This window comes from Silurus aristotelis (genome assembly GCF_946808225.1).
Source record: "Silurus aristotelis genome assembly, chromosome: 16".
NCBI lineage: Eukaryota > Metazoa > Chordata > Actinopteri > Siluriformes > Siluridae > Silurus > Silurus aristotelis.
In genome coordinates, this window is record NC_139589.1 from 11,192,101 (window position 1) to 11,217,981 (window position 25,881).

The 25,881-nt window shown below is 37.0% G+C and overlaps 1 protein-coding gene and 1 long non-coding RNA gene across 3 annotated transcripts in view; one reads left to right on the forward strand and one right to left on the reverse strand.

Annotated features, from left to right (window-relative positions):
* Nucleotides 1–25,881, forward strand: part of LOC310739272 (transmembrane protein 132D) — a 168,975-nt gene that overhangs the window by 108,927 nt on the left and 34,167 nt on the right. For both annotated transcript variants that reach the window (XM_083565050.1, XM_083565051.1), the window contains exon 4: nucleotides 21,432–21,618. In XM_083565050.1, the coding sequence (XP_083421176.1) occupies nucleotides 21,432–21,618 (187 nt within the window). The remainder of the gene's footprint in view (nucleotides 1–21,431; nucleotides 21,619–25,881) is intronic.
* The window catches only part of LOC310739396, a 36,153-nt gene continuing 26,268 nt past the window's right edge, over nucleotides 15,997–25,881 (reverse strand). Inside the window, exons 3-5 of the long non-coding RNA XR_014537375.1 lie at nucleotides 25,482–25,574; nucleotides 16,283–16,319; nucleotides 15,997–16,165 (exon numbers count right to left, since the gene is read on the reverse strand). This is a non-coding gene — a long non-coding RNA (uncharacterized lncRNA). The remainder of the gene's footprint in view (nucleotides 16,166–16,282; nucleotides 16,320–25,481; nucleotides 25,575–25,881) is intronic.

Sequence of the window (25,881 nt, forward strand, 5' to 3'; positions counted from 1 at the left end):
AGGCTTTAATTCCCTCTACACAAAGACTGGGGTGATTCCCACATTCAGGATGTATGTGATAGACTTTCATCATTTTATTTTTTCCCCCGCTCGGGGATTAGAAGCAGCCAACTTGTCTTTTTCCTTTGCACTTGTCCTTCCTTCATTCAGCCGCTCTCTAGGTCAGGAAGGTGGAGTCTCCTGTGAACCTTCTCTTTTGTTATCCTATTTTTATATCTATGGTACACGGAGTGAATGGAAATTGTGGAAAATGATGTAAATGCACAGAAGTGGAGCAAGGAAACTTTAATATATTTTACAACCCTTTTTTCCCCCAATTTATATTGTCACATTCATGTTTTCTGATTCTGAATCGGAATCTTTTTTTAAACTCTTTTCTTGCAACCATTGGTTCCACCAGGCTTCTATATTTGGCTCTAATTTCTTAGCAAACTCTCCATAATGCATGTCTGAAATACTGTAAGTGCCAATATTTTTACATTTGGCAAAGCTTCATCATAGTCCTTCATACTATACAGTAGTAAACAATAAATAGACTTAATTATTTCTAAAATATACTGAATGTTCTCAATTAAAACATTTTAAATGTCTATTGATTGCAATTTAGCTTACTTTAAAACAATACACATTGTTTTTAAATGCTTAATTTTTTGTACAAAAAAAAATTGCTTAAACTGTAAAGGGGGTAATGTATAAATGTTTGGAAAGCCTGTGCTTTATGATGCAGTGACATGGGGTTCAATTTTCTTTTGTGGAAATGTGGGACACTTTTTGGTTCTCTGTAGAACCAACACTATGCTGGAGTGTGAGTGAATCCAGACTTCCTCTCGGGTGAATTCGAACACGACTCGTTGTTGTTCAGCATGTTTCAGACGTCCGGCGTGGGTGTGTTTGAATACAAGCTGTCGGTGTTGGATCTGAATTCAGAACATGCCCGAGCGAGTCTGCGTGTCAGGGGCTTCAGCCTGGCTGTGTTTAGATAAGAAATCTTGAGCTCAGGGAATACATGATTAGGGACAGAGAGAGAAAACTGCCAGCCACACACACACACACACACACACACACACACACACACACACACACACACACACACACACAGACACACACACACACACACACGTATATATACAAACAACCATGACACACATGCACATAAAAAAAAAATCAGCTAGTGTGTTCTCATTATATTTTCATTTCCAGCTCAATTCCGGAGGCATCCTCAGAGCACCATCATTGTCTTTTAACACCGGCTAAATCAAAACGCAGCCACATCAAAACACTGTCAATCATGATGAACTGTGTTCCATAAGGCCAATTCATCCAGAAATTGTTTCTGAAGTGTTTTTCAGTCATCTGTCACATGACGGGTGTTTAAACAGTTTCACATTGCCTTTAAAACGGTAGCTTGTGCATTTGGCTTCACTGCGTTTCAAAACACACACTACCGCAATAAATTGTATGCCAAAACACTATCCTGCATGGTTTGGCTATGTTAGAAATGTCACTACTGCACAATGCAAAAACATACTGAAAAACAGTATGTAGTACACAGCGTAGGTGAAAGATAATAAAACACACACATCAGACATTCACACATTAGTATTCAGACATCAGGACTAACAACTGGCTTAACAGGCGATACTGAGAAGTTATGCAAGATTTACAAGATTGCAGAATCGGCAGAGTTTGCATAATGCTGAGGTGTGCCTCTCACTCCAATCTGTAAATTCATTTGGGATAGTAAAAGTATAATTTTGTTTAAACCGCATAGAAAGGTAAAAATTTAATCTTGAATGCTTTTGTTTCAGAAAAATCTCCTACTTAACACATTTCAGAAAATTGACTTAAACAAGTGAATAACCCAACTCTGAATACCAGGAACTCCTTTTCATAAATGTTGGATCTTTAAATATGGCCCATGTTGAATTATTTCTGAGCAAATATGACAATAGTTAACATTACTGTTTGTAATGAATTACAGGAATGTAGACTCCTTGCTATTTAACCTATGTAATTGCAACCTTCTGCGGTTCTATCCATACATGAATGTCATTGCAATGAAAATATATTATATAGAAAGTCCATCCCAGATTTTCCATCTTTCCTGTTATTATAATGTCTACTCTTCTGGGGGGGGATTTAAGTAGATTTTGGAGTATAGCACATGGGATTTTTGCTCATTCAGAATTAATGAAGTCAGGCACTGATGTTGGTTGTGGAGACCTGGCACAGTGAACACAGTCAGCATTCCAGTTCCTTTGGGTTGTGGTCAGAGCTGTGAGCAGACCACTTGAGTTCTGCCAACCTCAGCAACCCATGTCTTCATGGGCCTCACTTTGTGCACTGGGACATTATGTTTTTGGGCACTTTAGCTCCACTGAAAGGAAGTTGTAATGCTACAGCCACCAGACATCATAATATATAAAATCCAAGACAGATGGACACAAGTGCAAATACACTTTATTAAATAAACAACCATAGACAAGAAAAGAATCAAAACCTAAACCCTGTCGGTCTTTGGTGAATGGGACCGTATTATGGTAAGTACCTTTTATGAGAAAAGGACTAGGACAATCTTCCCCCAACTGTTACCACAAAGCTTGAGGCACACAATTGTATAGAATGTCAATAGAGGGAGTATCATAAAATTTCACTTCACTTGAACTAGAAGACATGTAACATGTAAACCTGTTCTTGCATGACAATGCCTCTGTGCACAAAGCAAGCTTCATAAAGATATGGTTTACATGGGCTGGGGTTTAAGATCATCAGTGGCCTGCTACAGAGGTCTGACCTCAACCTTATTAACCACATTTGGAATGCTGACTGCACCCCAGGACTCCTCAACTTAAATAAGTACCTAATTTTAGAAACATGCTAGTGGCTGAATGAGCACAAATCTCCACAACCACATTCCAATATCAAGTGGATCATCTTAGTAGAAGAGTGAAGGTTATTAAAACCAGCAAATGGGGACTAAATGTTGAATGGGATGTTTACAAATCACATACAAATTTTAAGGTCAGGTGTCCACAGACCTTTGACCATACCACATATTTTGATTCTCATAATATGCATGTATCCAGTGTACCCTAAAAATGTGCATTACTGGATTTAAAAACAAACAAGCTCTTTAGGCCATGAAGAATGCTGAGTTGTGTTCTGTCAAGCAAGGGTCAAGTCTACAACAGTACATTCTAACCTATGCCCTATAAGCATTTGTAGGTCTTTATAGGATTTGGTGACTTAAATATCAATAAAGTGGCAGAGGCTCACACTGACCCTAACTCTAGAATCTCAATACTACATCTCAGTGGCATCTATATATAGTAAACACATACTCGTGTTTAAGCCTCCAATGTGTTGCTGCTGGTAGTTGCTGCAGGGGTGCTGGGATTAAGTTTCCACCTTTGGATTCATACCCTCAGTCTTATCACATGAGGACAGCATGGCCTCGCTGACAAACCCTGTGCATGAGCTCCTGCCTCCGAGCTGCCAGAGCAGGAAGTGAAGCCCAGGTTTGTCCCGCTGATAAACACAACGAGGGGAAGATATGAGGAAGAAAAGACTGGGGTGAAGTTTGCTGAAGGGTATAGGGGTAATATTTCTATGATCATGTGCTGTTAAAGTCTGGATTCTGATTGGTCAGAAAGGGTTGATTAATTTTCTACAGCAGAAGCTCTGACAGTAATGGAGCTTCAAATCACATGTGTATATGAAAGTGGTTGCTTTAATACATCATTGTTTTTAGAGTATCAGGGGGATGTGTGTAGCAGCCATAGCATACTGTATAAATGGATAAAAAAAAAAGAGGTTTTCTCCAAATGTATACATTGCAGCTTTTTTTTGGCAACATGATTAGACATGTCTGTCTTACCAAGTCATGGAATAGAAAACTTGAGGTTAACTCTATTTTTGTAATGTAAGTGCTAACTGGAATTCACGTATCACAAATATTTCATATCATTAAATGCAACTCTATATGGATAAAATGTAAATGGATAAATTTGGACTTTCCTTTTTGTTAACTATTAAAAATAAAATATTGACAATTTAATTTTTGAGGGCATTGTTAATTTAACCTTTAATCGGTCCTTGGGGTCTATATGACCCCAATCGACTTTTCCTTGATAAAAAAAAAAGGGTTCCCTTCATCTGAGTGGAATAATATTTTGTGACTTTTCCTACATAATCTATCTTTACACACACAAAAAAACTGGGCTTGATTCGGTTGTTCTGAAGGTATGTAAAAAAATTTTTTACACTTCTGGTCTTCGGGGTCAATATGACCCCACATTGAAATGAATGGGAAATGTGAAAAAAACTCAATATTTTTTCTTCATTTGTCAAAAAAAAATCTATAAATCCAGCATAAATCAGAAATTTAGATCATCATTTAAGTGATTTTTTCATAAAGAATTAATATTTCATATGCAAGCTTATGGTGTAGTTGAGGAATTGTGTGGTAAATAGGTACAAAAGTACTTCATATCTCCCAAAACACAGCATTAATGAATAGATGAGAAGTAAACAAAAAAAATATATATATTATTTGTATAATTAAAAATGTATATTTTTTGTATAATTTCTCTATCAATTGTTGGGGTCATATAGACCCCAAAGACCAGATTTGTAAACAGGAAACAAAGACCTTATGAGGGTTAAAGCAATTTTTCACACCTGGCTGAAAGTTTTACACAGTTTTGTGTGTGTGTGTGTGTGTGTGTGTGTGTGTGTGTGTGTGTGTGTGTGTGTGTGTGTGTGTGTGTGTGTGTGTGTGTGTGTGTGTGTATGTATGAGTGGGTGGGCAGGTTTTGGAGGGGGGATTGTGTAAATTCAGATAGTTGTCATGTAAAAGGCCACTTAGAAATATAATGTTATAGGTAAGGAATCAATGTCAGGATGATAAAAACACTTCATCACACTATCTCATCATCTTGTCAAAGAGTTTTATTATTCAACACAAAAACACTTACCTTCTATCGATACAAAAAAAAGTGAAGTTTACTCTATAGTTGTAATGTAAGTGCTACCTCACTTGTTTTGCAGATATTTCACATCATTAATATACACCGATTAGGCATAACATTATGACCATCTGCCTAATATTGTGTTGGACCCCTTTTTGCTGCCAAAACAGTACTGATCCTTTGAGGCTTCCAAATTTCACATATCTTAATCCTATCAAGCATCTGTGGGATGTTTGATAGTATTAAGATTTGTGAAATTTGAAAGCCTAGTCAACACCTCAAACTCGTTGTTGTGCTCCTCAAACTATTCCTGAACTATTTGTGCTTGTGGTAGGGCATATTCTCCTGCTGAAAGAGGCCACAGCCTTTAGAGAATACTGTTTACATGTACACATGGTTTGCAACAATGCTTTGGTAGGTGATATGCATCAAGTAACATTCACATGGATGGCCAGACCCAAGGTTTCCCAGCAGAACATTGCCCAAAGCATCACACTGCCTAAAAAGAAAATGTGATCCATCATTTAATATTTAACTTAAGTTATTGTTGCACTTTGACAGTCGTCCTGGCTACTGTTTGCTGTGAATTCAACAGTGCTATAGTATAGTCCAATGTAAATTGAGCAAGTTAAAGAAGGCGCACACACAAGAAGCACCTAGTATATTTTTCTTTGTATTGAAATGGAATTAGATGTAACATATACACAAAGTGACTATTTTAAAACAATGATATTTAAATGGCCAGCATTGCAGTAAATTTGATCTATAGTCTAGTGTATTGCCAAAACATTGCTTTATGAATATTGCCAGTCGTAATGATCACATTAATTACTGCAAATTGTTTTGATTTAACAATATGGCTTCTACTATCATTATTCAGCAGTTTATAAAATAGCCAACACATCTGTTATCTTTCGTTTTATTTTCATATTGCGCACTGATTTTTACTTTTGCACACAAGTTACTGCATCTAGAAGATAGTAACTCGAGGTCAAGAGATCGTAAAGAGATATAGGCTGTTTTTACTATGCTTTTAATTTGCTGTTTTGATTTGTTGGATTCATAAAATAATGCCAATGTTTTAATGTTGGTTTTTATTAATTTGATGCACTCTGCTGTAATGAAAACCTTGTCTACGGGTTTGAAGGATAAGCTGACCGAGTACTCATTTGCTCCACTCATAGCTCAGATTAAGTTAATTCATAATTTTAGCTATAAAACATCCGCGCCTCTGATTAAGATTGGTCTACTACGATTCTGTCCCTACTAGTATTTAATGAATAGTGTCATGTTTATGTATTTAATATTTGCCTTGCGTGGTTTTCCATACTTTTTGGAGTGCATTTACAGACAGCGCATGAATTTTAGCGTGACATCTTTTATTTTGCGTACATCAAACTGTCAGACTGAGGCATTGGACTTAAAGCTGCTCAATTTCAAGGTCAGAATTTAGAAACTAAAAACCTGCTTCTGTTTTAATCAAACTCTAATATAACTGCTGAACAATGCTTAAGCCTGTAGTTCTGAATAACAATGGGCACAATTTTAGTAGCATGTCCTCACTAGACACACTTAACTCAACTCTAAACATGGCTCTGAGTTGTTAAGGTGAAGTTTTAGCTCAATTTAGGTGGCCTTCAAAGATTTTAAAGCAGGTTTGAACATAAATCCTGTCACTGATTGGATGTCGCTGCTGTTGGACTTGGTGTAAATTGTTATGAGGCTCTTTTTTTTTTATCATTCGCAGACAACATGATGAGCCTCCAGCACTGCACTGCTCTGAATATTTCCATATTGTGATTTAACAATGACTGCAAATAGAAGCTGTTGTGTCCAATTACAGTAATGATGTTTGCGCTGCTTTGAAAATTTTTAAAGTACATATGGCCTTGCGAGTTCCAGCAGAGCCAGCATGAATTTAGTCTCTGTAATAAAACATGCACGCTGTAATATATCAAAATGAAGGCTCGACTGTTTTGACTGTTTTGTAGCTCAAAGAATTGATTCTGAAAAAAAAAGAAGAAAAAGCATATAAAAGTTTTTCATATATAAGTATTAGTATTTGCATTAACATTCAGACAGAACAAACAGTCCATCAGTCTGGGTTGAATTGCACATGTCACTCTTGTACAATGTACACATGTATAATGAGCTTGCAAATGATGCAGAGTTCACCAAATGGCACTGGACTGCATTAGTCAGAGTCTGAGTGTGTGACTGTGAGATCAAAATACACCTCTTCCTTTTCTTAGTGAGAACACGAGCATAAGTAACACTGAGAACTGATCATCGAGCATTTGAGCCCAGACACTAAGACACTGATATTTTACCCACCCACAGCTCCAGAGGTGGTGAGTGAGACGGTGTGGAAGAGATGATTGGAGTGGTTAAAGTGAAGAAAGATAGATCGGTTGGACTGTCTCCAAAAAACACTGTCTGAATGTGAGAGTGAGGAGAAAACACCGGTCTAAATAACAGATCCAGCATAAAGTGGGAATCTTTACTAACACACCAAATGCAATGGCAAAAAACAATCTATATATGTACAATATGTACACTATTATTGGCTAAAATTATTGACCTTATTCAAGATATAATTTTACTTGGTATTATTCTTTGGCACAGTATCTTCATGTATTTGTTTTTAAGAACAAAAAATTATCTTGCTAATGTTTTGTCCATGTCACTTTGCATACCACTTAAATTGCCCTACTTTGTTTGCTAGTGGGCATGAATTTAGTGTATTTGTCAATTGCCATGGTTTCACTGTGATTATTGCGATACAACGACACATTTTCTAATATTTTTTATGTCTTTTTGAAATAGTTTGTAGATCATTTTGCTAATTGTTGCTTCACCTTTTATTGCTGTAAATCTCTAGCTCTTATAAGTCAAAAAATTGTTGTTAGAAACACAGGAATAACATTGTTATTCAAACCTAACTATTTCAGTTAGTCATTGTAGTAAAGATTTAACAAGGAAATTGCACACCTCAGTCTCAGATGGAACTACAGGCATCTAGTGATGCCCAAAAGTGATCACTAGCAAAAATTCCTTCTTTTTATATATACTTTTTAATTCCTTTTCACTTGAATGCAAACCTTTTTCATTACAGATATCATCAGCAAAAATGATAAAAAATATTTACAGAATTTACAGAATACAGAACATTTTAGTATATATTATGTTTTTTGCTTTAATTACAATACACGCTGTAACTGACCTGGCGTGGACACCACAAGTTTGTAAAATGTGATGATCCTGATGTTAGATTAAATTAATCCAGGCATCATATGATTTAAGGAAAATTTTTCTTAAAAACAAAAAAACTAAAAATTATCAAAACATTTTTTTTTTTCATCAGTTAAATGAGTTGCCTCAGATGATTGGACTCAACTGTATATAATTTTAAATTGCATTGAATTGCATTGAAATGCTAGTTACCTCTTTTGCTCAGCATCCTAGATGTTGCATATTGGCTGAATACTTCCCTATTTAGCTCTAAACACAATTTGTATAATTGCCTATAGCAGTCAAAAGTGGAATCTGCAACAAGAGAACAAATCAGTCCACACCAAGTTTACATTATAGGGTTGAACTCTTTACACAAATTGGGTTAGTTTAAAAATAGAGATTATGAAAATCTTGTGCTATCACTAAATAATAAATCTTTATTAACTTGTATGGGGTGGTGTACCTATCAAACAACTATTCACTGTGATGCAGTTACAAATTTTTTTAAATGAGCCCAGAGATATATGACAAAGTACCACATCTCCTTTCTCTTTCTCTGAACATTATGAAAAAAACAAAAAAAACAACAAAAAAAAACAGATTTCTAAAGGTCTCATATATCTGTGGCAAACTGGTATACTTCACTGTTAAATTTAAGGAAGAAAAATGCTTGGAGTGGGAAACAATGTGTGAAAATAAACAGACACTTTCTTTCAATATTTATTCTAATCTAGTTTAATACCATAAAGTAGGGGTGAGCTAAAAAGCTTATTTTGCTGCTGTAAATATAAATTAGGAATTTGAACTCTTCTATGTGTGTGTTGATTTTGCCCTGATTCAGAAAGCTACTAAAATTCAGTTTTAGATGTCATTATGGAATTTACGATGACTTACATCATTAGGTAATAAATCTGTTTTGGGAAATTTGCTCAGGCAAGGCATGGGTAATTATATTAATGTGCACCTCAAACTGCAACCAAAATTTTACTTGCTGTATCAAACACAGTTAAAACAATGTCAAAACCACTCAAAACGAGCTGATAGATTTTATGATGATGTTCTTGACTTTCAGTTAGTCATAAATTACAGTGTGACTTAAAAAAATCACTAAATAGTATTTTAAAGCAGAATTTAATACATAATTATGTGATTCATTTTGCTTATGGCAGTGCCATTGTTAATATTGCTCTGAACCACCAGAACCTCTGTTAATGAGTTGCTGTTTGAAATAACCACACTAAACAAACCAGAATAAACAAATAATAGAATATACATACTAGACTATTCCATATGAGACAAATATTTAATACATGAATATAAATGCTGTATTTGATGATTAATTTGAATGAATGAATCAAACTTCTCCGGGATAATCCATATTAACCAATACATTGCTTATCTAACTGCTAATAAAAATTCATTATATCTAATCTCATAGTCTTGTTTTATGTTTCATTTCAATTGGGCTTTTGAGAAGAGATAATACATTACACTTGCATTTTTCAGGCCCCATTTTCTATTCCTGTTTTTTGTCGGAGACATGACCTACAAAAAGGTGATCTTAATCATCGGAATGTTGCACCCAAAAACATGAACAGTTGCTTAACCTAAATCTGCCTAATTGTAACTTTTCCTGCATAACTGCTGATGGAATATTTGGACTTAATTCGCCAACAATGAATATAATCCTACAGTATAGAGGGTGTCTGTGTTTACTAGTTTTCCTTACTGGTTAACCTCATTGATCTGGAAATCTGTATGTCCTGGCTGAGTAAAGAGGAAACATTTGTGGACATGTTTGCATTTCTACTTTGTTCACTAAACCACTCCTGTAACGATGAAGGGCAGACGACTGGGATGAGAAACACAACTCAGAACTCGGTTCACTGAGCTCCTCAATCAATAACAATCAGACCTCAGGTCTCTGACCTCACGATACTAACTGTAATGGGAAGTTTCTCATTCACAGAGTTTATTTACAAACTATAGCATTTAAGCTTTTTGTCTCAATAGTAAAAAATTTTTTTGTATTTGGGGGGCAAGAAAACATCCAATGCACTTTTGTGCAAATTTAAATATCATACAAAAAGGACATTTTGGCTGGCATGTGAGCAGAAGTGACTCTATATGTGGCAAAGGTTTGTGGACACCTGACACTTTATTTGATCCATTGGACTCCATTGGACACAGCATTCCTATTGATCCCAAAGGTGTTCAGTATGGTTGACTTCAGCTTTATAGCAGGCCAATTAAGATCTTCCAGTCCAGCCCATGGAGCTTGCTTTGTGCATGGGGGCATCGAAACTCTTATAATTTTATAACTTTTCATGCTAGAAAAAGGGATTTGTAATAATAATAATGGAAAACAAGTAAAATCTAAATACTTTTTAAACATCCTGCAAAAGCATGTTTTTGAAGCTCGCAGTAACGCATTGTTATATCTCAATTAGCTTGGCAATCCAGAACTCTAATATTCACTAGAGTCTTTTTAATCAATAAATAACCAAGAACAGTCTACTTGCACAGAAAGTTATTCAGAAATGTAAAAATAAAATCAGAAAAGGCAAAATTAAATATTAATCATTAATTTCAAACACTTGCTGCTTCATACATATCTTTTTAATAACTTTCAAAGATGGGATTCAGGAATATTTTTCAGTGACTGTAATGTTTTAAAAATCTCACTGGCTTGTACTATTTACCAGTTTGTTTCCTGTCTTAATATCAGCTCTTGAATGTACAACTCTTTCCATGAACCGTTCAGACTACATCTGATCATAATCTCTTTACAGGCGATGTTTAACTATTTACAAGGACTTTTCTTGAACAGTTCGTACACATTTCCCAAACTCTTTATAGATGAAGTTCTGTTCTTAGAAGCTGCTCATAAACTGTTGTCAAATGCTGTTCATGAACTGTTCTCAGACACTTTTTTATGAAGATTAAGCTATAAAAAATGACACACAGCACTGAAATTAATCCCATTAAGACCAGTGAGCTGAGCACTACAGGAAGTTGAGGCTGCCCACTCTCCCGTGAGGACACACTTCCGTGTTTAATTACTGTGTCATTGTGGAAGATTTGGACAGCATGAAGACGAAGTGAGAATTATAATGACTAGTGAATGCTGTGACCTCTTTTTGCATGGAAACCCTCCAGAATTGGGATTGAGCCATCAATGCTTTTGATAGATCATCGATTATGTGCATTCTGCAGTTTATGACACCTGATGTTGGGAACACAAATATACAAACAGACAAATCAAATAAATTAAGAATAATATAAATAAGTTAAATAAATTTGGCTTTATCCTAAGTAAATGAACAATAAAGGAAATGCCGGTTATTAACCTTTTTGCAATGGCTAAGGTAAAAACTAATAAACTATGAAATTTAAATTATTGTATGGAAATACATATTTTTTGTGATGGATTAAAAAAATCTTGAAATTATCTTGAAAAATGAGATCATAGAAATAAACAGCATGTAATGCATAAAAAATACAGAAAGCATTCATTGAATTTGTCTTAAATCAACTACAATTCTACCGCAGAATACTGAAGTACTAGTGACTTATTGACAGCCATGAAATACAATCACTTAATAAAATAAATCGTACAATAGAGAAATCAGACAAAAATGGGCTATGACGCATATCTGTTTTAAAATAATACGACTATTTCTATCGTACAGTATGAGAGTGACAGTCATTGTAATTCCACATCTGAATGAGTGTCAACTGTAAGTTATTTAACTTAACTGAATTTTTTTATAGTGTATATCACTTTTAACAATGGACATTGTCACAATGAATTTTTGCAGAAATGCATACATTCGAGATTTAAATTGAAAGCCAGAACGTTTTTTAGAATCTAATTAAATATTCTAAGTACTATTATTTCTGTCTATGAAAAATATACTATACAGAAAAAAGGTTTAGGACAACTGACATTTCCAGCATTATATGTAGTTCTCTTTTAAACTGTTGCCACAAATGTGCACAATTGTCCTTGTGCACAAAGTGAACTCTATTATGATATGGTTTACATGGGTTGCAGTGGAAGATCTTGAGTGGTCTATCATAAAGTTCTGACCTCAACCCTATTGAAAACCTTTGGGATAAATTGGAATGCAAACTGCACACCAGGCCTCCTCACCCTTCATCAGTACGATTGTATCTGAAATCTCCCTAAAAAAAATCACACATTCCAAAATCTAGTGGAACATTTCATCCCAGCAGACTGGAGGTCATTGCAAATGGAGACTAAATGTGTATTGGTGTGTTTAAAACATATAAAACTTTTGGTCATGTGTCCACAAGCTTTTGTCCATAGTATGTCTCCAGAATGAGCTGTTTAAGCTTTCATTTTGCTCTCAGTTTATATTGATCACAGAAAACAATTATGTGTAAACACCGGTTACAACCATTTCTCTTACCCAATGCAAAAGTTATATAGCAGATTTTTCATTACCAGACCCGATTAGTTAAACCCAAAGCCACAGTTGGATGAAGAAGATTGTTAAATAGTTAAATCCTGCTCTTTGAATAGAACAGCTACAGTATTTATAACACAGTGTGAACTGTTCCTCCACTTTGCAAGTATTCTAACATATCCAGGGAATATCAATGACAGTTATCCTCTGGAGCTCTCATAGACACAGAGAGTAAAATACTGCCATTGTGAGTGGAGTAAAAGAAAGAGAAACACAGGTGTCATACTGAGAAGAATGTAGTAGTGTTGAGCAGAGAGACCAGTGGGAACCAATGTGACTTCAAGATATTATTCCATGCTTAATAGTTTGTGTAATAGTTCATAATGTGTGCTTCATATGCCCCTATTCATGCAATTTCTACTCCTTTTTATATAGAACATCTTCAATCAGCTAAATGTGCTTGAATAATTAAAAGTCTTCAAAATAATTGCAATTAGTTACTACTAACAAATTGTCATGTTATGAGAGGAATAAAAGTAGCACTGTTATAGGAAAATTATTTTAGAAACTATTTGCTCTTGGTTAATCAGCAACTCACTTCATGCGACTTTATCAAACAGCATTGTGTAGTTACCTAAAACAGCATGCCCACTGTTTCATTGCTTACTTTTTAACAAAACTGACACAATAAAAAATCATGCTTTCATTTTAACAATATTACCCAGACTCATCAATAAAAAAAAAAGCTCCAGAAAGAGGCCTGAAGTGGAAACAGGGTGACTGTTAATCATTATTAGTTGTTCAGTAAGAACATCACGGCTCTGTTAATGGGATTTATCCTGATTCGATCAGATCATCACATGCACTCAGCTCTCAGCAAGGATTTGTCTCACTCACTTGTGTCTGGCTCATCTATCAGAACAAACATCCTCCTACAGTTCTTCTACTGACTCGGCTTCGAGGTGTTGTGTTTGTGTGAAGTTGGTCGTCGCCGGCTCCTCTCCATGAGACATGAGACGTCTTCATGTGCTCGTTCTTCGTCTCACACTGTGCCTTTGAATCTCAATCCGTGTAACTGTGATAATATTTCTAAATGGAACCAAAGAGACGATCATCACTGGATAATGGCTCTAAATTGTTGTTCATTTTAGGATCTGCTGCTTGGTCGGTGGTGGGGGTGGGGTGCATTGGTTTAACCTTGCACCACGCAGCTTTATATTCATCTTCAATCTATTAGGTATGAAGAGAGCTAAGCAAATCAGCCGCAAAACGCAGCATGAATATTGCATCAGCGCCTCAAGGTCCGCTGGATGATGGGTTGCCGACAGTTTGGGGAGATGGTTCTTTTTAGGTTTTTCACCCTGCTGTGGAATTTGCATTGAAGACTGTCTCTGTACCATCCATAAATTCAGCAGTCCTTGGAGATGGGGGTTTTGCTTCTTATATAACTGATAAGTGGCAGTTGCAGACCTAAGAGGAACGCAGTAACTCAGTCTCAAGCTGTCCGAACCTGATGCGACCTGAATATTTATTCATACTATTATTTCTCAAATATGTGTCATAGTGGTTTATAACCCTAGAAAATATTCATTGACCCAGCACAGATTTACATGGGCCTCATTTCCTTTTATTTATTTTCCTGTTTTTTTTTTTTTTTTTTTTTTTTTGCCTTTTGTAACATATAGAGTAACTTTACATGTTTTGAGACAGGAAAGGACTTTTTGCTGTTTCTTTGTAACAATTTGTGTTTTTGCCTTATTAACCTTTTAAGAGAAAGAGAACAAAATGAGAGATTAAAAAAAAATGTTGTATGCTGCTGTGGCTATTTATATATATATATATATATATATATATTTATATATTTTTATATTCAATAACTTTTAGTTACTTTTAGTTTGTAGTTTCATTACATAAAATCTAACTTTAAATGCAGAATGAGCATTACATGTTTTTCAATATGAATGCAAAATATTATTTACCTTTGATAAATATAAATCATTTTACTATAATGTTGTTTACTGCTGATAAAATGATTATCAGAAGTATGATGTGATTATTAGGTTCATTAGGTTAATATATATATTAGGGATTATAAGGTTAATATATGATGTGATTATTAGGTTTGGAACTAATGAAGATCAGTTTAGGATTACACTGGACTTAGTGATAAAACCTTCCAGGACGATATAAACTCAGTCATCAAATATCAGTGGGGGGAATGACTGACACTGTACAAGCTATTTGTTTGTTTCTTCACACTAAGTACAGGTTTAATGTATTCACATTTCAGAAATTGAAGAGAAATGCTTGGGCTCTGTGCCCTGAACAGATCTTCTACTGAGGACTGCATAATGAGCTATTGAAGATGAATGATCCCTGCTCAGTATTGCCAACTATGCACTTTCAGAGTCGTCAAACAGCAGTGTAATTTACTCTGCAACAAAAAAATTCTAATCAGCTGAACTTCTGCAGGTTTTATATATATATATATATATATATATATATATATATATATATATATATATATATATATATATATATATATATATATAGTGTTGCACTCAATTGTATAGGCTTTGCAGTTGCATTCAATAGCATTCAATTTTCCCTTCACTTGGACCAGGAGACTCAAATGTGTTCTAGCACCTTTATGAAGAAATGGGGTGGATGATCTAAAGAGGCCTGCTATAGAGCTGTGACCTTAGTAAACACCTTTAGGATTAATTAAAACACCGACTTAACCCCAGGCCTCCTTAGCCTACATCACTACCTAAGACTTTGATAACGCTTTTGTGGCTGAATGAGCCCAAACCTCTATACTCACGCTGCGAATATGATTATTAGACTTGAATTTTGCAGATAAATTGCTATTCAATTCACTTCTATTTAAGCTTTAACGGAAAAAACAACAGGCATATTACAGCAAGTGCATTAATATAAAGCTATATTTTGCAGTTACAGTTCTGGCAGAAATGCTGCTATAGAAAATTACCCAACACCATCTGATCAATTAGAATCAACAGTGCTGCTCTATATTATTTATAACACTCGTATAATGATACAGTAAAAATTATATGCCTACAGTATATTCAAGATATCTGTAGGTTAAAAAAAGGTTTGCAGCGTGGTATTTACTTACTCACCAATACTGCTTTTTATATCGCCTCTGCGAGATTAAACAGAAAAATATTTATCCTGTCATCAGGGGAATAAAAGCTTGCATCCCAAAAATGGCACACTTGACATTTGTGACCTAGGGAGCAAAATTGACTATGCTTACTAGATAGGACAAATGGTGTACTCTCTTTCTTGTCAAACACAGTTACACAAGCCAATTATGTGAAAGTAAGTAAGAGTTGTAAGACTGCCAATCTCATCTAACAACCAACGAATTCTGTTACAGAGTGAGATTTTGTTCATAAGCTACTGTACAGTCTGATTTAGAGAGCAGGTTGTGGGCCAGAACCCCATGCAGGTTCATTGATTGAGTTTCATACTCTACTGGTTGGTAGTCCTGAGTGGTCGCATCTGAGAAATAGAGACAAAGCATTAGAGACTAAGAGAGAGAAAGAGACAAAGACAGAGATGACTTACACAATAATCACATAGAAAATATTGAGACAGCAACCTTTCTGTAAGACTCACCCAACAATGCCTGTAGAACAGCGTGTGGGATTTCCCCCTGCCATTAGAATATAACAGAGAGCAACAAAATTTCAACATACTTCAAGACTTCAACCCAAACAACCCAAACTCAGGGAAGTACAAAGCACTTTCTACTTACCAACTGTCCAAAGAACCTTCAAACACACACATACACTTGTCCACACACCCACCCATATACACACACTCATCCACACACCCAACCTCATGCATACGCTCTTCTACACACTCACCCACATCTACACACTTATCCACACTCCCACCCCAATGCATACACTTGTCCACATGAACAAATGTTGTCCACACACACACACTTACATACTCTGATGCACACACCCACCTACATGAATATGCTTTTCCACACCCCCACCTTCACCCACAATCATACACTCTTCCACACACCCACCTTCATGCATATGCATATGCTCATCCACACACACTTTCACACCCATACACATGCAAATAAACTTACGTGCATTCATAACCTCTTTTACACACCTACCCACATGCATACAATCATTAACACGCACATCCATAGCCACCCACTTTTCCATAGACCCTCCCACATGCACACACTCATCCAAACCCCCACCCACAATTCTCATACCCACACTCCCTCATACACCCATGGACACACCCACCCACATGCACTAACACACTCAGCCACATGCACATGCTCAACCACACACTTACCCACAGGGGACAGAGAGAGGTATAGGGACACAGATAACGGGAGAGAGAGACTGAGTGAGGTGGAGAGGGAAGGAGAGGGAGATGAAAACTCTCTGGCAGTGAAATGTCGTTCCTGCACAGCTCAGTGTTTTAGCGGAGACTCGTCGTTTGTTACTCGTCTACGTGCTGCTCTGTGTTTGATCACTCTGAGTGCGGTGTTCCGACCCGCAGCGCCTTTGTAGTCAAATTGATTCCATTCTTTTCATGCATCATTGTTGTCACAACTAAAGCTGCGCAAAATCAGAATATCCACCCCAGAGCTTCCACACGCTCTACACCCTTTTGTTCCTGTCCCTCTCTTGTTCTTTCTCTTTCGCATTCTCCGTCATACCATTCCGGATTGAGTGAGGGGGGGAAAGAGTGTAGAAATAGCACAGTGTCTGTGTATCCAATTCCTCAGTGAGCTGTGTTTGTTAAAATATTGGAGCTTTGCTTTAAATATTAATGCCCCTCCCTCTGCCCTCCCATCACTGGGTTTCTTTATCGTCTGAGTTTTATGTTTCGGCTCGACAGTGTGCTCAGTGAATAAAACTAGTTTTTCTTCTCCACATATTTCAGAGTCACACAGATGCATTTATCCCACAGATAAAGGCTTGAGTAGCAGCTTTGACTCAAGAGCCAAATCAATTCACTGACATTCTTGAAAAAAACAACCCATAATTTCTTAGTGCGCTACAGTTTTCCATCAGTGCCTCCTCATGAACTTTTTAAAAGCTTTATGTCACTAATCTGACACCCGTCATTTCAATACTGCAGAGGAGAGAGCCACTCAGAAAAGACCTGCAGTTTGTTTTTTTAGTTTATAGACATGAACATGTTGTATTTAAAACTGCAAGTCATTAAACTTTGATTAGAAATAAAAGTTGTAAAATCTCCAATTGCCATAAGCAACATTATTCAATTAGGACCTAGTTATTTTAACTGATGTGTTTGGGAAATCATTATAGAATGAATGGTGGCGCAGTGGGTAACAATGCTGCCTCACAACTCCAGGGGCCCGGCTTCAATTCCGAAGTAAAGCTGCTACAATTGGGACGATTCTCTGCCAGATCTTCTTGTGTTTGTATGGGTTTCCTTTGGGTCCCTATGTGTCCTGTGATGGACTGGTTGCTCTTTGGGGGTGTATTCCAGTCTTGCACCCAATGATTTCAGGAAAGGAGCCAGATTTATCATGACTCAGATCAGGATAAAGCTGTTACTGAAGGTGGGTGAGTGAAAGACTAGAATTAATCCAATTATGCCCTAGGGAAGGAAATGGGGGAACCTTATTCTGACTTTCCCAAATTGTAATATCCCAGTTCCCATTGAGCAAAATTGTGATTGCTCATTAAGTGTTTAATTTTAACATCATGAGCTGTTAATTTTCCATGACAGCAGCTTTGACAGTAATGCAACTGCTCATCTTATATTAATGCACCTGTTCTAATACGTTATCGTTTCTATAGTAACGACTCATTCAGAGAGCTTTATACGGTTGAAAGTGCACACAATTAGAAAGGATTTGACATGGAAAAGGACCAAGGATTTTGACTTGTTGCGGTTTCGTTTACTTGACAAGCAACATTTTTTTACTCATCAGCTTTGTTGGCACATATTTTAGTCCACAATATTACAAGCTCACGTCTTACTTAACAACAATTTCAAATGTATTTCCTCTTTTTAAAAGCCTTCTTCTTTTTCTTCTTCTTCTTCTTCTTCTTCTTCTTCTTCTTCTTCTTCTTCAAATTTGGCACACTGATTGGGGAGGATCAAAGGAAAATTCTGACCGAAATTGGGCCAAATGCTGCCAACGCTGTAGTGCCACCATCAGGTCAAATTGGACTTAATTGGAAACATGTTTATGATCATAACTTTTGAACCATGTGTCCAAATTATTAAATTTAACTTACTAGGTTTGGACGATTCGATTTATGTTGAATGATACTGCCTAGACCACTTTAAATGCACCCAGTAGGTCTTGTAGCTTGTGTTTAAGAACTGTAACAGATTAAGTGTGTGTATATTATTTGAATGTACTATAATTTGTGCTACTTTCATAGCACTTTTCTTCACGGCTATTCCAAGGAGTATGTTGAAGTGAACAGATTTCTACTTTCTGGATAACATCTTAGATTGTTCAAAAAAATTTTGCTGGTTCTTAAATTGTTTTCTACTTTTTTGTTGTCCAAAAAGTTGTCAACTTTAGAGTTGACAATGAATGTTAATATATATAAATGTTAATATTTCAAATGGTTTGCCCATCATAATTCACCAAATCTGAAAGAAATGTTGCCAAACAAAAAATTAGGTTGTATATCATCAAAGGCATCTTCATGCAAGTATGCAAGTAATTTCTTTCCTCTACCACCTACCCACTGGTCAAAAGTTACAAAAACATACCGTAATTTCCGGACTATAAAGCACACCCATATATAAGCCGCACCCACTGAATTTGACAAAGATTTTTATTTTAAACAAAAATGAGCCGCACCTGTCTATAAGCCCAAGTCTACACTAAAACTAATGAACTTTACACAGGCTTTAATGAAAGACAGTGTCTATTACACGGTGTAACGGGTGAAATATGTTGTGGCTCCTTTAAGAGCAGAGCGGCATTTTGGGAATAGCCTGCCGCCGAATTTACTGCATGTGCGCAAGACCGAGGAATATGTCCATATTATTTTCTGATGCTCATTTCTAAGTTTCTTCTAACTACCTGTAACGGTGTTGCCAAGAATAATAAAAAAGCACGAGTTTTGGAAACCTGTCTGTGCTTATATGATTTCTGTTGCAACTGGAGTCAGCGAGCTATCCCATGACCCTGACTCAATGCGTTACAACGGCAGTAGCCTACCAAGAAAGTAATTGTTCACTGTCTTCCTCCTTCCTTTCACAACTATTTCTCTCAGGAGTTTATCTTTTGGGATCGTCGTGCGTTTAAAAAAATAAGCCGCTTCGTTGTTTAAGCCGCGGGGTACAAAATGTGGGAAAAAAGTAGCGTCTTATAGTCTGAAAAATACGGTACTAAAAAGGTATATATTTAATAAAATGTTTTGCTACTATTTCTCAATTTTTTCCCCCCAATCTGCACCAGATTTGGTGCACATCACCTTGACATCTTTCTGCCCATTTATTCTTCTAGAACCTTCCTTATTGCATTTAGAGATTTTCACTACTCTCTGTGGTCAAAACATACACATCATTAGTAAAAGTACAAATTACACTATGCTCTATGTGATTGCTTTTGCAATAGTTAGAGCAGTGCTATAAATGTGCAGCAGAACAAGTTTTTGTGCTTGGCCCCTGAAAATGTTGCTTTAAATAGTGATCATGTGACAGTTAAATGACCTTTTTCTTTTTCTGACATCATAATCTTCAGATCAGCAGTATTTGATTGAGAGCTGGCACCCACCACCATGTTTATGGGAAAGTGCTATGTAGCTGACAGGTCTTTCTGTGGTTTTGTGTGCGTGTAGAACAGAAGTGAAAAAGGGGTCTACAGGCAGGACTCTAGAGGTCTGATTAAACTTCAGTGATGCATAAAAAGAACACTTTGTGTGTGCTAGCAGGTGTGAATTGCAATTCAATATTCCACATTTGCCCTTTGTTGTTTCTGAATATTTCGAATGTGGTTTTGTTTTAACTGAACAGTAGGAAATAAATAAATAAAATAAAAGCACCCAGGCTGATCAAACCCCAACCTTGGCCAGGAATGAGTTTGCTTTTATTCATTGTCTTTGCTGTTGTGTGTGCATTGCAATCAGTGCAGAAAATGTTGTGCTTGGCTTTGGATATCTTTTTCCGAAAAAAGCACGGAATTGTAGGTGCTAGAACAAAAGTAAATTGCTTTTTTTTTTTTACTGTTGCTACTTCAGTGTGTTTTTTATGAAGCTAGAATAATAGGAGTGAATATTGCTCTTGACCTAAACAGAGTTTCTCTCTCACACACACACACATGCACACACGCACACACACACACACACACACACACACACACACACACACACACACACAAAAACATATACACACACACACATTTCTTTAAAATGTCTTTATCCACAAATAAAGGAACAAAATAACATTATAATTGGTTATGTGTGTCATTTCTTTATTTCTTTATTTTTAGACTGAATTTATGTTTTCATTTACATTTATTGGGTGCCTACAGTAGTGAAATAGTTTTTGCTCTAAAGCAGTTTTGCAATATGCACCATTGTAAAACACTGCACACAGCTTGCTAAACTGGAGGCTATAGATATGTTTCCATTATTTGTTAGATATGTTAACTTCAGTGATGAAGCAGAATAAAATTTGACACAGAATATTTGTTGAAGGTATTTCATATAATTAATATAATATATATATTGCCGTTTAGTGAAACTTCTTAACTTAACCCACTTCCTGTTTGGCTTTGTGGCAGGATGGAGGCAGGGCTTCAGAAAGTTTTGCAAGTGGATTTGGAGGTAAATGGCCTGGTGGATCCTCTTGGAACTCGCTCAGTCACATGGCAGGTGGAGTACCCCATGAGCCGCATCTTTTCCGAGGAGATCCCCACTCTCATCCGACTCGCACCTTACAACCTGGGGGGTATTGTCCCTCTTGCCATGGTAAGCTTGAATCTTTACTATTCAAAGACTGCAGCCTGGTGGGCGTGTTTTAATACCACATTACATATCCATACAGTACAGTAGTCCCCCAGAACTCGCGGTGGTTACAGTTCCGAAAAGCTGCAAATTTTGGATGCACCACCTGCAAACCCTATGGCACCTTTTTGAATTCATCTAGACATTATGTCACATTGATACAATATTGTGTTTTAAACATTTGTTATGAAATTTGTTAGAAAACAGAGTTTAAAATGTGATTCCTAACGTTCCTGAACATTTGAACCCTCTGTGGATTCCCGCGAATTCTAAGATAATCCGCAACTTGCTGTTAATTAGGATCCAAATGAGAACCAGCAAATTTCGCGAGTTCCGAACGGCGAATTATTGGGGTTGACTGTACATATTTGGACTAAACACACTCCTGTATTACTTTATTAGGCCTTCAAGAAAAACCCTCTCTTTAACCTGGAATATGATCACTAGTGTAAATATGTAACAATCAAAAGTTCATGGTCTGAAAATACATATAATAGTACATTATATGTACTATTATAAATGTATTAGCATTTTAATAATACATTAAAATGCAACAAATACATATTAAATACATTAGAATATGAAAGTTTAAATATTAAATTCAGATATTCAGTTTAAATCTGAACTTCAATTTCATCAGAATATTTACTTTTGTATTGATTTTTAAATAGTGTATTATTTTTGGGTGTATTTTAATTAATATTAGAAATGTTTAATCAACATTTAATGCACTTGATATCATTTAGTAGTTATAAAATGTTAGTAATGTTTTATTTTGATTTGATCTGGTTTATAGTATTAATGCTGTTTTATTTATTTCCTATTTATTTAAATGTCATTATGTTTTGTCTGGATTAATATGGTGTTTTGTTTTAGTGTGTCTGACCCTTCGAAAAGAAAAACACTCGTAGCTTGTTTTTTTAGTTTAGATTATGAGTTGTTTTTATGTTTTTCGGAGTTCCTATTTCCAAGGAACTTTAAATTATTATTTAGTCTAATAAAGGCTAAAAGATGCGAATTAGCTGAATGCTGAAGCTGAATCGGCCGGACTCTTTAGAGTACATTTTGATTAGCTCTAATTTGGCTAATTGAGCAGAAAGTTCTCATCATGATCGAGAAGGTAATTGACCTGAAGCCAAGAGTAATTTTATTAAAATGGAAAGACTTTCAAATGCTAAATGTAATGAGGTAGTGATTATCTCTTTATAAGATATATACGCGACACAGTGCTTGTGTTAGCAAGGAAGTCCTGGAGGATGTGCATTAGCTTTGTTCTATTTTGTGTCTATTTTGTGTTTATCTTGACATGAATTAAGAGTGTTAGGAAAGTTTAGTTTTAGTTTAGCAACTTCCAAACTAGTCTAAATTTTAAATGCAGCTAAAAGTGTGGTAAGGCCCGGAGTTTTGGATGTTAACCGTTATCAAAAATCTCATCTAAGACACCTTACATAATGTAGTTGTACGAGTGCATAGATTATTTCATAACTAGCTGATTATTGTTAAGGTAAAAGGCAGACTTTATCTCAATGGCCTTCTTCCTTAAGAGAGTGAGTATCAATTATTCCAGGACCGTCGAAGCGGGGAGGAGAGGACCCGAACTGAATCAAGTAGTTCTTCTCTACCGTGCACAGGACCCACTGAGACACATCTGGCAGGCTTTCCCAGGCTGCCAGGAAATATCTTAAGGGAACCAGTCGCTGGCGACTGTTTTTTCGCCTCCTGGAACTTGTCTACAACCGCACCTATGGCATCGCCGAACAAGCCAGAAGGAACCATCGGGGCAATTAGCAGGAAAGCCCTGTCCCTATCGGGAATATCTGGCCATACGGCCCTGGCTGTTTCTTTGATGACCCTGAGAGCTAGGTCGGCAGCAAGACGTAGCTCCTTCACATCGTCAGCCCCAGAGCAAAATCCCTCATCCATCTCTCGCAGCAGGTCAGCCTGGTACGCCAATAAGGCAGGTGGGCCGCAAGTGGGCCATCACAGGACCTGGACTCCTCAGTGTGCAGATCTGGGAAGAAATGCAGGCCCCGGCATGGAGGCTGTGCCGCAAAGGAAGCTCATCCAGCTTACTGGGTGCATGCTGCTTCAGCTTTTCATCCCGCCACGCTAGTTTAAGCTTGGACATGGCCCGCATCACTACCTCCAGGAGCTCCTAATACAGCACAGGCTGGGGGGAGTCTGTGGGCTCGCTAGTCTCCATAATTTGTCCCTCCTTGGAAGAAGAAAGGTGGAGCGTGCTTCCAAAGCCGGGGAGCGAGTGCTAGACCTGGCAGGTGTGGCGGGAAAAAGGGGCTTGCCTGTCTTAAGGCCCTCTGACAGGTCCGTTTGCAAGCCCCACGACGTCCGATACCGCATATCGGCAACAGTGAGGCCAGAGCCGTGAGGGACAGCGCTCTCCTTGAAGAGCACTCTTCGGGAGCGGAGAGTCCGCATAGACATGCGGCTACAATGCGAGCAGGCGACACCCTCAGAAGCCGACTGAGCATGCTCCTCTCCCAAGCAAACTACACACAGGCGTGTATCCCCCCCCCCCCCCCCCCCCCCCAAATAATGGAACAGGGGGAAGTAGGGACACACTGCCGGAAGTTTTGTTTGGTTTTACTGCTAATGCTTGCACAGATTCACACAAAAAGCGATTACCTGAACAAACAGAAGCTGGTGTTGGCTCCACCGCATGTGCCTTTTTGTAGATTCCTGGTCGTGAGGTTACCCCACTGGTGACGTCGTGTCACCAATGCGGAAGCATTCCCAAAGCGTTATGGCGCAACTCGAGTTCCAGAAAGGGAACAACTATAATTCTCAATCAATAGTAGCTCATGTATGTGGAAATGAGTATATAGAACAGTTCACTCACTTCTGATATTATACAAGCAATTGGCCTATCCTTCACCTTCACTGGTTTGTACAGTACATAGTACTGTGTGATAGGGGAGACAGCTGTCTGATGGGTGAGAACTGGCTGGGGGTGGGGTTTTGGGGGTAAGGGTGGGTAATATTATTGATAACCTGAGTAAGATATGGAATCTTTGAAATGTTTACTTGAATTTTTAGAGTTTCTTGGTATATGTTATGTTCCATTTTTTTCAGCCATTTTTAGCAGTACACTGGCTGTCCACTGACAGATGAATCATGTTTTAGCTGCAACCCTGTTTAAAGATTGGTCAGGATATTGTTGGGCTTCTGTGGGTATTGTGACTCTGTGTTTAACTGTTGGTAAGAAGGGAGGGATGTGAGCCCACAGCTGGGCATACAATTCACCCCTCTCAACAGTAACATTGTTACAAAGATAAATCTGCCTTAATCAATACAATTTAAATATCTTCTTTTTTTTCTTTCGGCTTCTCCCAATAGGGGTCGCCACAGCGGCTATAGAATAAAATGATAATATTGTAATCCTGTAGGCTAGGTAAGAAAATACTTATGAAAAACAAAATTCCTTTTTTTTTTTAACGTTGGGTAAAATAATTAATGACAGAGTGCACTCAAGCTGGCATGGACTCAGGTTTGCACAAAACCTTATGATCCAATTTACAGCAAATCTGTCAGAGTGTAGTCTGAACACATGCTTCAGCAGAAGAGATTAAGCATGAGAAAAATCTCAACAAAGCAGTTAAGAGTTATGGTCTAGATTGCAAATTTGCTTATGCTCAAATAGGGGCATATAAATAGTGCAGATTCTTGAATATTAATTATTTAATAAAGAGGGTAAAGAATGTAATTGCTGCTTATGGTCAGGTAAAGCTTGTAGAGAAAGCCGAACTCCCATCCTCCCATTTCTCTGCATGATTTATTCATGAGTCCACTGACGGGTTCACATCACTCACCATGTCTCCCCATGATGAACAGTATCTGTTCCAGAGAGCCAGACAAGCCCTGGCACAAGTGCAGACGGAGATGAACATGATCACATCATTCTCCTGGTACAAAAAAAGGAGATGCTCTAATCAGATTTATACCACAGCATTGCTGGATTCTGATTACTCAGAGCATGTTGGATTAGTTTTCTATAACAGCAGCTCTGACCCTAGTGCAGTGGCATATTGCAGGTTGTAAGTTGGAACAGTTTCTATAGTAACTCTTGTATGGCAGCACTTCACATTGGGTGCATATTGAGAAATGTTCTAGCATTCGGAATCAGTACTTTGCAACAATCAGAGGTAAAGCTGTAATGTTAAGGATTTTAAAATGGGAAGATCTTCCTTTCAGGAGTTTACACTTATTTAA